This window comes from Chiloscyllium punctatum, chromosome 28 (assembly GCF_047496795.1).
Source record: "Chiloscyllium punctatum isolate Juve2018m chromosome 28, sChiPun1.3, whole genome shotgun sequence".
In the NCBI taxonomy this organism is placed as follows: domain Eukaryota; kingdom Metazoa; phylum Chordata; class Chondrichthyes; order Orectolobiformes; family Hemiscylliidae; genus Chiloscyllium; species Chiloscyllium punctatum.
The window spans coordinates 13,346,107-13,361,366 of NC_092766.1; the positions used below are offsets into that span (position 1 = coordinate 13,346,107).

At 57.6% G+C, this 15,260-nt stretch overlaps 2 protein-coding genes and 1 pseudogene across 3 annotated transcripts in view; 1 reads left to right on the forward strand and 2 right to left on the reverse strand.

The window, feature by feature from the left end:
* mettl25b (methyltransferase like 25B) overlaps positions 1–636 on the reverse strand; it is a 378,445-nt gene extending 377,809 nt beyond the window's left edge. Inside the window, exon 1 of one of the 2 annotated variants that reach the window (XM_072548937.1) lies at positions 517–636. In XM_072548937.1, coding sequence (XP_072405038.1) covers positions 517–603 — 87 coding nt within the window. In that variant the 5' untranslated portion in view covers positions 604–636. The remainder of the gene's footprint in view (positions 1–516) is intronic. The other variant, XM_072548938.1, reaches the window with a different exon arrangement.
* Positions 637–2,640: 2,004 nt separating this feature from the next.
* Positions 2,641–15,239, forward strand: LOC140454013 (uncharacterized; annotated as a pseudogene).
* LOC140453899 (uncharacterized) overlaps positions 14,978–15,260 on the reverse strand; it is an 11,056-nt gene continuing 10,773 nt past the window's right edge. Inside the window, 1 exon segment of the mRNA XM_072548754.1 lies at positions 14,978–15,079. Coding sequence (XP_072404855.1) covers positions 14,978–15,079 — 102 coding nt within the window.

Genomic DNA, 15,260 nt, shown 5'->3' on the forward strand with positions numbered 1-15,260 from the left:
GGTCCTCACGGGGGGATATTGAACAGTGAGGGGTCTCACGGGGGGATATTGAACAGTGAGGGTCCTCACGGGGGGGATATTGAACAGTGAGGGGTCTCACGGGGGGATATTGAACAGTGAGGGTCCTCACGGGGGGATATTGAACAGTGAGGGTCCTCACGGGGGGATATTGAACAGTGAGGGGTCTCACGGGGGGGATATTGAACAGTGAGGGGTCTCACGGGGGGATATTGAACAGTGAGGGGTCTCACGGGGGGGATATTGAACAGTGAGGGTCCTCACGGGGGGATATTGAACAGTGAGGGGTCTCACGGGGGGGATATTGAACAGTGAGGGTCCTCACGGGGGGATATTGAACAGTGAGGGTCCTCACGGGGGGATATTGAGCAGTGAGGGTCCTCACGGGGGGGATATTGAACAGTGAGGGTCCTCACGGGAGGATATTGAGCAGTGAGGGTCCTCACGGGGGGGATATTGAACAGTGAGGGGTCTCACGGGGCCCGGTGGTGAACTCACTGTCATGTACGAGTCGGGGATGTGGGGACACACCGACAGGAGGCGGACGATGGCGGCGATTCGCCGTCTCTCCCCGTCCGCGTCCATGGCGCCACCGAGCACTGGTTGACCTTCCGGAAGTGGATGTCTCCTCCCGCGCCTGCGCGACGCAGAATCCCGCCCCATCACCCGGAAGTGGACGCCCCCGGGCCAGACGCCTGACCTAGGCCCCATTACTTTGTTTCCTGACCCCGGAAGTGGTGGCTTCCGTACCCCCCCAATACCGGAAGTAGACGTCGCCGGAGCCTGTGGCCTTATCGGCAAAACCGGTGAGAGACAGAGGGAGAGGGAGATTGAGGGTGAGGGATGTGAGGGGGGACGATCGGACCGTCCGAGAGCAACATTCCTCCGAGGCCCGGGTACCTGTGGGGCTGGGGACCCTCATGGTGCACTCGCGGCCTGTGAGGGCCCATGTGGTCCCGTGTCCCGCCCTGTGAGGGTCCCCCAGGGTCCAGGGTCCCGCCCTGTGAGGGTCCCCCGGGGTCCAGGGTCCCGCCCTGCGAGGGTCCCCCGGGGTCCAGTGTCCCGCCCTGTGAGGGTCCCCCAGGGTCCCGTGTCCCGCCCTGTGAGGGTCCCCCGGGGTCCAGTGTCCCGCCCTGTGAGGGTCCCCCAGGGTCCCGTGTCCCGCCCTGTGAGGGTCCCCCAGGGTCCCGTATCCCACCCTGTGAGGGTCCCTCACGGTCCAGTGTCCCGCCCTGTGAGGGTCCCCCAGGGTCCAGTGTCCCGCCCTGTGAGGGTCCCCCGGGGTCCAGTGTCCCGCCCTGTGAGGGTCCCCCGGGGTCCAGTGTCCCGCCCTGTGAGGGTCCCCCGGGGTCCAGTGTCCCGCCCTGTGAGGGTCCCCCAGGGTCCAGTGTCCCGCCCTGTGAGGGTCCCCCGGGGTCCAGTGTCCCGCCCTGTGAGGGTCCCCCGGGGTCCAGGGTCCCCCCGGGGTCCAGTGTCCCGCCCTGTGAGGGTCCCCCGGGGTCCAGTGTCCCGCCCTGTGAGGGTCCCCCGGGGTCCAGTGTCCCGCCCTGTGAGGGTCCCCCGGGGTCCAGTGTCCCGCCCTGTGAGGGTCCCCCGGGGTCCAGGGTCCCACCCTGTGAGGGTCCCCCGGGGTCCAAGGTCCCGCCCTGTGAGGGTCCCCCAGGGTCCAGGGTCCCGCCCTGCGAGGGTCCCCCAGGGTCCAGTGTCCCGCCCTGTGAGGGTCCCCCTGGATCCCATATCCCACCCTGCGAGGGTCCCCCGGGGTCCAGTGTCCCGCCCTGCGAGGGTCCCCCGGGGTCCAGTGTCCCGCCCTGCGAGGGTCCCCCAGGGTCCAGGGTCCCGCCCTGCGAGGGTCCCCCAGGGTCCAGGGTCCCGCCCTGTGAGGGTCCCCCGGGGTCCAGTGTCCCGCCCTGTGAGGGTCCCCCAGGGTCCAGTGTCCCGCCCTGTGAGGGTCCCCCGGGGTCCAGTGTCCCGCCCTGCGAGGGTCCCCCAGGGTCCAGTGTCCCGCCCTGCGAGGGTCCCCCAGGGTCCAGTGTCCCGCCCTGCGAGGGTCCCCCAGGGTCCAGTGTCCCGCCCTGTGAGGGTCCCCCGGGGTCCAGTGTCCCGCCCTGTGAGGGTCCCCCGGGGTCCAGTGTCCCGCCCTGTGAGGGTCCCCCGGGGTCCAGTGTCCCGCCCTGTGAGGGTCCCCCGGGGTCCAGTGTCCCGCCCTGTGAGGGTCCCCCGGGGTCCAGTGTCCCGCCCTGTGAGGGTCCCCCGGGGTCCAGTGTCCCGCCCTGTGAGGGTCCCCCGGGGTCCAGTGTCCCGCCCTGTGAGGGTCCCCCGGGGTCCAGTGTCCCGCCCTGTGAGGGTCCCCCGGGGTCCAGTGTCCCGCCCTGTGAGGGTCCCCCGGGGTCCAGTGTCCCGCCCTGTGAGGGTCCCCCGGGGTCCAGTGTCCCGCCCTGTGAGGGTCCCCCGGGGTCCAGTGTCCCGCCCTGTGAGGGTCCCCCGGGGTCCAGTGTCCCGCCCTGTGAGGGTCCCCCGGGGTCCAGTGTCCCGCCCTGTGAGGGTCCCCCGGGGTCCAGTGTCCCGCCCTGTGAGGGTCCCCCGGGGTCCCGTATCCCACCCTGTGAGGGTCCCCCAGGGTCCAGTGTCCCGCCCTGTGAGGGTCCCCCAGGGTCCCGTATCTCACCCTGTGAGGGTCCCCCATGGTCCAGTAGCTGCCTGCTGTGCCTTCTGTTGGTGAAGTGGTACAGTTGGGGGTGGGCTGCAATGTTGGGACTGTCAGTTGGGCTGAGGGCAGCTTGATCCATGATGCCTCTGGTTGTCGATAAGCCTGGCAGGGGCCACACCCAGAAAGAGAAAGCGAGAGAGAGATATCTCGGAGTGGGGCCGGTGTCAGGTGAGGAAGCCCCTAATCCATCCCATTCACCGGACCTCAAATGTTTACTCCTGCTTTCTCTCTCTCTCCACAGAAGCTGTTTGACCTGCTGAGTTTCTCCAGCAAATTTCTGTTTCTGTTCAATCGCGATGGTGCCTGTAAATCCCTCAGATGTACAAGGGTGGACCAGGAATGGGGTGAGGGTAGAGGACTGGGAATTGGACCGAACTGTTAGCAGATGGAGTTGGTTAAGCAGAGGGAAGACGGATTAGAAGGATATGGCCACAGTGCCATGTGCTCAAAGCCCAGTCTTGCAACTCCTCCTCACAGCAGCAAGGGAATGCTGCACTGTCAGAGGTGCCAAATCGCTGGACCATGTTAACATGATGCCCAGCTAGGGCTCAGGAAAGAGGCTGTGGTCTGCATTCTCCCCCCTACTCCACTTGGGAGGCGAATCCCCCATTCTCCCTTACACCCTCCCCCAACTGCCCACGGGAGCAAGTCTCCCATTCGTCCCCTCCCCATGGGAGCGAGTTCCCCCGTTCTCATTGCCTCCCTCGCAAAACCCCACTCCCTGTGGGAGCGGACCCCCATTCTCCCCACTCCAACACTGAAGTGAGACCCTGCCCTCCCCATTACGACGGAGTCCCCCCTTTTCCCCCCCCCCCCCATGCCAAAGGAGCAAGTGTTCCACTCCCCATACGACGGAGTCCCCTGTCCCCACTATTTGAAACAAGGGAGTAGGAGATTTAATTGCTGGTATTCTCGGGTCCATCTTTACCCTGTGATCACCAAGAAAATGGAGATCGTTTTCCCCAAATATTGAGGTTGTGGTGTTTTGAGTCAGTGCACTGAGTGGGTCATGAGTACAGTCAGACTGTCACAATGGTGTGACAGCCAGCTCATGTCCCAGTCTCTCACTCAGCACCTGGGTTAAAATTGCTTTTTCTCCATGTGCAGCTTCATGGTGCTCTGCTTTAGAAGGCTGGGGGTTCATGTAGGTACTCTGCTTGAGTTTTCAAATCTCCTCACCCCTGATAAGTCTTGTCTGCACTCACACCCTGACCCTATGCGATTGGTGTCTGAGCTGCTATACTCCCGGTCGAATTCCCAGTCCCGTGCTGATTTACCCCACTTTGTGACCAGGTTATCGCTTCTCACCTCAGTGCCCTAGGACAGACCAGGGAGAGTACCTGACGGGGCTCCCAGTCAGGAACGAACACACACACACACACACACACACACACACACACAAACACACAAACAAACACACCCCACCCAAAACCAATTTTATATCAGGATTGTGTTGTCCATTCTCCCCACAACCCCACTCTCCATGGGCGCATGTGTCCCCCTCTCCCCCCACTCCCCGTGGGCGTGAGACCCCCCATTCTCACCCCCACTCCCCGTGGGAGCGAGTCCCTCATTCTCCCCCCACTCCCCGTGGGCGTGAGACCCCCATTCTCCCCCCACTCCCCATGGGTGTGAGACCCCCATTCTCCACCCACTTCCTGTGGGAGCAAGTCCCCCATTCTCCCCCCACTCCCCATGGGTGTGAGACCCCCATTTTCTCCCCCACTCCCCGTGGGAGCGTGTCCCCCATTCTCCCTCCCACTCCCCATGGGAGTGAGTCCACCATTCTCCCCTATTCCCCGTGGGAGTGAGTTCCCCATTCTCCCCCCACCCCCCAACTCCCCTTGGGCGTGAGTCCCCCATTCTCCCCCCACTCCCCGTGGGAGCGAGCCCCCCATTCTCCCCTTGGGCGCGAGTCCCCCACTCCTCCCCCCTCCCTGTGGGTGCGAGTCCCCCACTCCTCCACCCTCCCCGTGGGCGCGAGTCCCCCATTCTCCCTGTACCCTGTGTGAGTGAAATCTCCCATTCTATCAAGAATGCTGATTTCTGCTGTATTCCCCATGGGATTGATCACTGATCAGCTTGATCCCTGGCCTTTTGAGGGGTGTGGGTAAGAGGTTCCAAAGCCAAGGGGCCCAGTGTCCGGACAAGGGACGGTGCTGTGGAGGAATCCCTTGACTGACCGGGAGGTGAAACATTGAATTCTCTACCCCAGAAGGTCAGTGGCTGTATGTGTCAGGGGCCAGTTGTTAAAGCCACTGACATATCAAAGGGCGTTTGAAGAAATGGCAATAAGATTGGTGATCAGTTGTGATCAAGAATGGCTGATCAGGTCCAAGGGACAGAATGGTTTAAAATTCACTGTGGTCTCACTGGCTGGGTCAGCATTTATCACCTGCAGCCCTTCAATTGTCCCTTGAGAGGGTGGTGGTGAACCACTGCAGTGTGGAGGGACCCCTCAGTGCCATGAGAGAGGGAATTCCAGGATTCTGACCCAGCGACCCTGAAGGAACGGCTGGTATGTTTCCAAGTCGGGGATGGTGAGGGGCTCAGAGCGGAGCTTGCAGGGTTGGAGGGGGGGGAGGGGGGGGGGTGGTGTTCCCATGTATCAGCTGCCCCTTGTCCTTCCAGGTGGAAGAGACCAAGGGTTTGGAAGGTGGTCTCTGAGGAGCTTTGATGAGTCACTGCGGTGAATCTTGTCGATGGTACACACTGCTGTGACTGAGTGTGGATGGTGGAGGGAGGGGATGCTCGTGGATGTGGTGCCAATCAAGTGGGCTGCTTTGTCCTGGATGGTATCGAGTTAGTCAGAGGGCTGTACACCATGGAACAGACCCTTGTGTCCAACTCATTTGCGCCGACCAGACATCCCAAACTGACCTAGTCCCATTTGCCAGCACTTGGCCCATATCCCTCCAAACCCTTCCTATTCATATACACATCCAGATGCCTTTTAAATGTTGTCATTGTACCAGCCTCCATCACTTCCTCTGGCAGCTTGTTCCATACACATACCACCCTCTGAGTGAAAAAGTTGCCCCTTCGGTCTCTTTTAAACCTTTCCCCTCTCACCTTAGACCTATGCCCTCTAGGTTTGGACTCCCCTACCCTGGGGGGGAAAGACCCTTGGCTATTCACGCTGTCTATGCCCCTCGCGATTTTGTAAACCTCGATAAAGTCGGTTGGAGATGCACTCATCAGATCTAACCTGCTGCTTTGTATTCCCTACCTTCATGTTGTTCATCACTGTGGTTAAGTGGAAGCATCATCTCGGCGTGTTCACAATCGAACCCTGTTTTTAAAGACCTCAGTCAGATCAGCCCCTTCAGCTCAATAAAGCCAAAACACTGCGGGTGCTGGAGATCTGAAGCAGAGACTGCTGCAGCAGCTCTTACTGCGTGTGTGGGAGAGCGAAACGGCCTGAACGTTTCAGGTCCAGTCACTGTTCTGGACAGGAGTCATATCGAACTCTGTTTGTACCTCTCCCTCGTTCTTTGCCTCCTCTCCACCTTATCCCCACTCTTTTCCCCCCCCCCCACCACAAGCCTATTGCAGAGAACTAGGAGTGCTGGCCTGCTCGTTCTTGCCTGATCTTTGTCACCTTGGGGCAGTGATTGCACAGGAGGGAATTTCCAGAGGAGACTCAGCAGGGTGTTGTGTGGGATGGAGCGGTTAGCTCCAAGGAGAGCATGGGTCAGCTCCGAGAAGGCTGACCGAGGTGGATAAGAGAGTGCAGAACATGGGCAGTTCACAGCAAGCAGCCATTCCCTAACATTGAAAGGTCACTTACATAGAGGGGGCAGGCTATTCAATCTCTCCGAGCCTGTTCCACCATTCAGTGAGATAATGGCTGATCTGTGGACACAACACATTACTCCCTTATCCTTCAATATCTTTGCTTAAGAGGAATTTATCCAAGGGCACGAAATTTTGAGCAGACATTTCATCGCCCAGAGGGAACTTGACAACCTTTCAAACAGCACATGGGTGAGCCCTGTCTTTGTGGAGATGGCACGTCTTTCCGCCGTAGTGTCCAGGGATGTGCAGGTTAGGGTGGATTGGCCGTGGGAAATTGTCCCATGGTGCCCAGGGATGTACAGGTTAGGGTAGATTGGCCATGGGAAATTGTCCCATAGTGCCCAGGGATGTGCAGGTTAGGGTGGATTGGCCGTGGGAAATTGTCCCATGGTGCCCAGGGATGTACAGGTTAGGGTAGATTGGCCATGGGAAATTGTCCCATAGTGCCCAGGGTTGTACAGGTTAGGGTGGGTTGGCCGTGGGAAATTGTCCCATAGTACCCAGGGATGTACAGGTTAGGGTGGATTGGCCGTGGGAAATTGTCCCATAGTGCCCAGGGATGTACAGGTTAGGGTAGATTGGCCATGGGAAATTGTCCCATAGTGCCCAGGGATGTGCAGGTTAGGGTGGATTGGCCGTGGGAAATTGTCCCATAGTGTCCAGGGATGTGCAGGTTAGGGTAGATTGGCCGTGGAAATTGTCCCATGGTGCCCAGGGATGTACAGGTTAGGGTAGATTGGCCATGGAATTGTCCATAGTGCCAGTAGTGCCATAGGCAGGGTTGTACAGGTTAGGGTGGGTTGCCGTGGGAAATTGTCCCACTAGTGCCCAGGGATGTGCAGGTTAGGGTGGGATTGGCCGTGGGAAATTGTCCCATAGTGTCCAGGGATGTGCAGGTTAGGGTGGGATTAGCCGTGGGAAATTGTCCCATAGTGCCCAGGGATGTACAGGTTAGGGTGGATTGGCCGTGGGAAATTGTCCCATAGTGCCCAGGGATGTACAGGTTAGGGTGGATTGGCCATGGGAAATTGTTCCATAGTACCCAGGGATGTACAGGTTAGGGTGGATTGGCCGTGGGAAATTGTCCCATAGTGCCCAGGATGTACAGGTTAGGGTGGATTGGCCATGGGAAATTGTCCCATAGTGCCCAGGGATGTACAGGTTAGGGTAGATTGGCCGTGGAAAATTGTCCCATGGTGCCCAGGGATGTACAGGTTAGGGTAGATTGGCCATGGGAAATTGTCCCATAGTGCCCAGGGTTGTACAGGTTAGGGTGGGTTGGCCGTGGGAAATTGTCCCATAGTGCCCAGGGATGTGCAGGTTAGGGTGGGATTGGCCGTGGGAAATTGTCCCATAGTGTCCAGGGATGTGCAGGTTAGGGTGGGATTAGCCGTGGGAAATTGTCCCATAGTGCCCAGGGATGTACAGGTTAGGGTGGATTGGCCGTGGGAAATTGTCCCATAGTGCCCAGGGATGTACAGGTTAGGGTGGATTGGCCATGGGAAATTGTCCCATAGTACCCAGGGATGTACAGGTTAGGGTGGATTGGCCGTGGGAAATTGTCCATAGTGCCCAGGGATGTACAGGTTAGGGTGGGTTGGCCATGGGAAATTGTCCCATAGTGCCCAGGGATGTGCAGGTTAGGGTGGATTGGCCATGGGAAATTGTCCCATAGTGCCCAGGGATGTGTGGGTTAGGGTGGATTGGCCGTGGGAAATTGTCCCATAGTGCCCAGGGATGTGCAGGTTAGGGTGGATTGGCCGTGGGAAATTGTCCCATAGTGCCCAGGGATGTGCAGGTTAAGTAGGTTAACTGGTGTAAATGCAGGATTGCACAGATGGAATATGGGGGTTGCTTAGTGTGGCTGGGATGCTCCTCAGTGCGGACCTGTCGGGCTGAATGGCCACTGTCCGTAGGGAGCTCACGGCATGTGAGCCTCGTGCTGGGCCGTGAGAATTGGTCAGCATGGTGTTGATGGGCCGAAGGGCCTCTCCTGTGTGCTGTCCTGTGACCGTGTTGTGTTTTTTTTGCCCGCAGGTATCCCAGCGGCTGCTGCTGCTGGCCCCTGAATTTTCGGTCTCCGGGGGCTGTAGGCCCCTGACCCTCCCGGGAGATCGCACCTGGCGCGGGCTGGCCCTCCTGAGCTAACCGCCATGGCGGACGTCCTCCTGAACCTGGACTTCACTCCGGTGCCGCACCACGCTGCGCCTCAGCCCAGCCTCAAGCACTTGCGCTTCCTGAAGAGGCGGGCCTACCTGGAGAGCCGGGGCTACCTGAACAAGAAAGGGGGCTCGTGGGGCAAGCCAGGGCGGCCCCCTCCCTCTGCCCGCCCGGCCCCCAGGGCCGGCCTCTGCAACAGCAGCTGGGAGGCCGATCGGCCCGTCAGCGGGAGGGCGGCCCGTCCAGAGGAGAAGCAGCTGCTGCTGGTGGGTAGGTGTCGGAGCGGGCTGCCTCCCCCTGGCAGGGACGCCCCCTCAAAACCTCGGCCTGCCCCCAAACGCAGCCTCCTCGACCGGAGCCGGGAGGCCAATCGGCCCCGTCAGCGAGAGGGCAGCCCACCCAGATGAGAAGCAACTGCTGGTGGACGAGTGTCGGAGCGGGCTGCCTCCCCCTGGCAGGGACGCCCCCTCAAAACTCGGCCTGCCCCCAAACGCAGATTCCTCAATGGGAGCCGGGAGGCCAATCGGCCCGTCAGCGGAGGGCGGCCTGTCCAAAGGAGAAGCAGCTGCCTGTGGACAAATGTCGGAGCGGGTTGCCTCCCCCTGGCAGGGACGCCCCCTCAAAACCTCGGCCTGCCCCCAAACGCAGCAGCCTCAACGGGAGCCAGGAGGCCACTCGGCCCGTCGCGGGAGGGCGGCCCGTCCAGAGGAGAAGCAGCTGCCGGTGGACGAGTGTCGGAGTGGGTTGCCTCCCCCTGACAGGGACGCCCCCTCAAAACCTCGGCCTGCCCCCAAACGCAGATTCCTCAATGGGAGCCGGGAGGCCAATCAGCCCGTCAGCGAGAGGGCGGCTCCTCCAAAGGAGAAGCAGCTGCTGGTGGACGAGTGTCAGAGCGGGCTGCCTCCCCCCGGCCAGGATGCCCCCCCGAAGGCCCGGCCTGGTCCCCAGGCCCCATCGGGCTCCCCCCCAACCCCCTGCCCACAAACCCTACAAGTGCCTGGCCCTGGACTGCGAGATGGTGGGCACGGGCCCGGGGGGCAAGAGGAGCGAGCTGGCCCGCTGCAGTCTGGTGGGTTACGACGGGGAGCTGATCTACGACAAGTACGTCCTGCCGACCAACCCCATCACCGACCTTCCGCACCCGCTGGAGCGGCATTCGAGGGTACCACATGAGGAACGCCACCCCCTTCAAACTAGCCCAGAGAGAGGTAAACTACCCAGGCTCGGGGGATGGGGGGGGGGGGTTAATGTGGTATAATGGGTCATGGGGAAGGGATGTATGGGCTGATTCGGACAGGATCTGGAGGAGGCTGGGTGGGTCTACTGGCTCCCGGAGCGGGTTCAGAGGAGCGGCCCCAAGAATGAAAAGCTTAACACACGGGGAACGTTTGAGGAACTCTGAGTCTACACTCGACCGAATTTAGAAAGGTGAAGGGGGTGTGATCTGATTGAAACTTACAGAATACTGAATGGCCTGGGACAGAGTGGATGTTGGGAAGATGGGTAGGAGAGACTGGGACCAAAGGCCATAGCCTTAGAGTAAAGGGAAGCCTTTTAGAACAGAGATAAGGAGAAACCTCTTCAGCCAGAGGGTGGGGAATCCTATACAATTCACTGTCACAGAAGGCTGTGGAGGCCTGGTCATTGAGGATATTGGAGACAGAGGTAGGTAGGTTTTGGAGTATCAAGGGTTATTACAGTGAGAGAGTGGGAGAATGGGGATGAGAAACTTATCAGCCGTGATTGAATGGCTGAATGGCCTTATTTCTGCTCCTGTGTCTTACGGTCTTAAAAGGAGGCCACTCAGCCCCTCCCTTGAGCCTGTTTCACAGGAACAAGAGGAGGTCATTCTGCCCCCTCCTTGAGCCTGCTACACAGGAGCAGGAGGCCATTCGGCCCCCCCTCATTGTGGCTGTTAGACAGGAACAGGAGGAGACCAGTCAGTCCCCTCCTGGAAGCTGTTACCTAGGAACAGCACTCAGCCCTTCCCTTGGTGCTGCACTTGCTCGAAGGTCAGTACATTGTTCCCGAGATGTGTTGAGGCTGACTGACTCTTATTGCCGGGTCTCCCGGTGAATCTCCACAGATATTAAAGCTCATGAACGGGAAGATTGTGATCGGTCACGCTGTCCACAATGACTTCAAGGCGCTCAACTATTTCCACCCGAAGTCACTGACCCGTGACACCTCCAAGATCCCGCTATTAAATCGCAAGGCCGGCTTCCCGGAGAAGGTGGCAATCTCCCTGAAGAGACTCACAAAACAGCTGCTTCATCAGGACATCCAGGTGGGTCAGTGCTGCCACAACCCACACCCAATCCTGCATCGAATCTCCAACTCACACCCAATCCTGTTCCGAATCGCCAATGCACAGAGTGCCCAACCCACAACGAACCCTGCACTGAATTCCCATCCCCCATGCGATCCTGCACTGAGACTCCAATTCTCACTAAATCTCCAACCCATAGCAAATCCCCAGCTTGTATCGAATCTCTAACTCATCCCAAATCCTGCACTGATGCTTCAACCCGCATCAAATCCCCAACCCCAAACAAATCCTGCACTGAATTCCCATTCCCTACCAGCTCCTGCACCAAATCCCCAACCTACAGCAATCCTGCACCAAATCCTGTACCAAGTCCCCATCCCACACCAAATGCTGCACCAAATCCCAATCCCACACCAAGTTCCCAATACATACCGAATCCCCATCCCACAATAAATCCAGCCCCAAATCCCCATCTCACGCTAAACCTGCACCAAATCCCATCCCACACCGAATCCTGCACCAAATCTCCAACCCGCAACGAATCCCCATCCCACGGCAAATCCTGCACCGAATCTCCAACCCACACCACACCCTGCACCGAATCCATTTCTTCCACCAAATCCAGCCCTGAACCCCATCCCATACTGAATCCCCCATCCAACACCTAGTTCTGCACTCAATCCCGTACTGAATTCTCATCTTGCACAGAATTCCCACCCCACACCAATTCCCCATCCTGCACAGAATCCCCGACCCACACCAAATCCTGCATGGAATTCCCTAACCCACACCAAATCTTGTACAGAATCCCCAACCCGCACCAAATTTCCAACACGCACAGAATCCCATCCCACAGCAAATCTTGTCCCAAATCCCCAACTCACCAATCCTGCACTGAATCCCCTTCCCTCACGAAATCCTGCCCGAATCCTATTCCCACACCAATTCTGCACTGAATCCCATCCCACAACAAATCATGCACCAAATACACATCCCTCACGGAATCCCAAAACACACACCAAATCCTTCACCGAATCTCAAATCCTGCCCGAATCACAAATCCCCATCCTGCACCGAACCCTGCACTGAATTCCAATCACACTGAAATCTCTAACCCACACCAAATCCTGCTCCAAATCTCACATCCTGCCCCAAATCCCCAACCCACACCAAATGCTGCACCAAGTCCCCAACACACACTGAATCCTACACTGAAACGCAAACCCACACCAATTCCTCCACTAAATCCCCCTCCCACTCCGGATCCCCAAACCACACCAAATCCTGTCCCAAATCCCCATCTCACCAATCCTGCACAGAATCCCCTTCCCTCACGGAATCCTGCCTGAATCCCATTCCCACATCAATCCTGCACCAAATTCCCATCCACAGCAAATCCTGCACAGAGTCCCCATCCTGCATCAAATCTCCAACCCCAACAAATCCTGCATCAAATTCCCATCCCCACTAAATCCTGCACCAAATGCCCATCCCGCTCCGAATCCCGAAATACACACCAAATACGGCACTAAATCGTGGCCCGAATCATAAATTCTGTCCGAATCCCAAATCCTAGACCCGCACCAAATGCTGCACCAAATCCCCATCCCACACCAAGTTCCCAACACTCTGAATCAAGAAAAGAAAAAGAAAATTTCCAGCTCAGGAACAACCCAGCCTTCTAAGAATCCTGCACTGAATTCCCATCCCCCACTGTATCCTCCACCAAATACCCTTCCTACACCTCATCTTCTACCGAATCCCCAACCCACATCAAATGATGCACCAAGTCCCCAACACCCACCCGAATTCTGCACCAAAATGCAAACCCGCACCAATTCCTGAACCAAATCCCCATCCCACACTGAATCCCCAATCCACACGAAATGCTGCCTAGAAACCCCCCGCACCAACTCCCCATCCCAAACAGAATCCTGTCCCGAATCCCCATTCCACACCAAATCCTGCACCCAATACCTATCCAACACCTAACCCCGCACTGAATCCCCATCTCACACCAAATCTAACAAGGACACTACCTACAGCACATGTACTGCCCGCTTGATTGGCACCACATCCAACATCTACAAGATGCATTGCAGTGATTCACCAAGGCTCCTCAGAAAGGACCTTCCAAACCCACAGACGACTTCCATCTGGAAGGACAGGGTCAGCAGGTACATGGGAGCACCACCCCCCTGCAAGTTCCCCTCCAAGCTCCTCACCATCCCAACTTGGGAATATATCGGCTGTTCCTTCAGGGAATCTTGGAATTCCCTCCCTGAGGGCATTGTGGGTCAATCCACAGCAGGTGGACTGCAAGTAGTTCAAGAAGGCAGCTCACCACCCCCCCCATTTCCCCCCCCCCCCCCCCCCCCACAGCTAATCCACCCTAACCTGCACATCCCTGGACACTATGGGACAATTTTCCCTGGCCAATCCACCCTAACCTGCACATCCCTGGGCACTATGGGACAATTTCCCACGGCCAATCCACCCTAACCTGTACATCCCTGGGCACTATGGGACAATTTCCATGGCCAATCCACCCTAGCCTGCACATCCCTGGGCACTATGGGACAATTTCCCACGGCCAATCCACCCTAACCTGCACATCCCTGGGCACTATGGGACAATTTAGCATGGCCAATCCACCCTAACCTGCACATCCCTGGGCACTATGGGACAATTTTCCCTGGCCAATCCACCCTAACCTGCACATCCCTGGGCACTATGGGACAATTTCCCACGGCCAATCCACCCTAACCTGCACATCCCTGGGCACTATGGGACAATTTCCCACGGCCAATCCACCCTAACCTGCACATCCCTGGGCACTATGGGACAATTTCCCATGGTCAATCCACCCTAACCTGCACATCCCTGGGCACTATGGGACAATTTCCCATGGCCAACCCACCCTAACCTGTACATCCCTGGGCACTATGGGACAATTTCCCACGGCCAATCCACCCTAACCTGCACATCCCTGGGCACTATGGGACAATTTCCCATGGCCCATCCACCCTAACCTGCACATCCCTGGGCACTATGGGACAATTTCCCATCACCAATCCACCCTAACCTGCACATGTTTGGATTGTGCGAAGAACCTGGAGGAAACCCATGCAGATGTGGTGTGAAGTGAGTGCAGATCTTGCAAACTCCACACAGACAGTGGCTCGAGGCTGGAATCGAACCCGGGTCCCTGCCTAAGCCACCATGCTGCTCCTCCAAATCTTTCCTATTTGTGTGCTTAGAGATAGCGAGGACTGCAGATACTGAAAAGTCTGAGTGGATAAAGTGTGGAGCATCAGAGGACCGTTGGGCGGGGTCGGGGGTGGTAACGTTTCAGGTCAGAACCTTTCCTCCGCACTCTCGACAATTCCCTACTCATGTACTTATCCAAGTTTCATCATCGATCAAAGAATCCTTACAGTGTGGAAGCAGGCCCTTCGGCCCAACACGTCCATGCTGACCCTCCGAAGAGGAACCCACTCAGACCCTATTATCCAAGTGTCATATGTGATACAAACTTCAAATAATTATGTACCTGAACCCCAAGGTTCAACACTGTCCAGGGCCTGCCTTTCAACTGCATAAACCTTGCTCTTGTTTGTTTTACCAAATGCCTCACGTCTATCCAAATTAAATTCCGTCTGGCGATCTTCAGCCCCTGTTTATTGCCATCGCTTTGTTAACCTCCTTCGCCGCTCACTAACACCGATAATGTAATGGAATGTCACTGAAGGTGGACTCTGTTTCTCCTCCGCCCCCAAACATTCAGGTCGGGACGCAGGGACACTCGTCGGTGGAGGACGCCCGAGCCACAATGGACCTGTACAAACTGGTGGAGGCTCAGTTGGAGCTCGAGATGAGCACTCAGCCCAACAGCGAGTAATGGGGCAGAAGCAGCCTGAGCCACGCCCCGGCCAACGCAGCCCTCCCTGCCCCTCCCAACGCCAGCCAACCACTCCGTCCTCGTGGACAGCAGTAACTGGCCACTGATGGACACTGGTGCCTCACTGACACGTGACGTCTGATTGGACGACCAGAGGGACTGAGCTGACGCTAGGAGGGCAGTTGGGTTTTGAACTCCTGAACTGGTGCTGCTCTCTCTTTTTCTAAAAAAAAATATTAAAAAACAAAAAGAGGTTGCCTGGCTCACACTTGGAAGAGTGTGGGAGAGAAGGCTAGGCATTGTGAGTATTTGTTTTTAAAAAGGAAATGCTAGATCACACCATCTTTTTTGTATTCCTGTTTAACACGAGAAGAACCTTTTAACCTCATGGTGCCCAGAGTTTC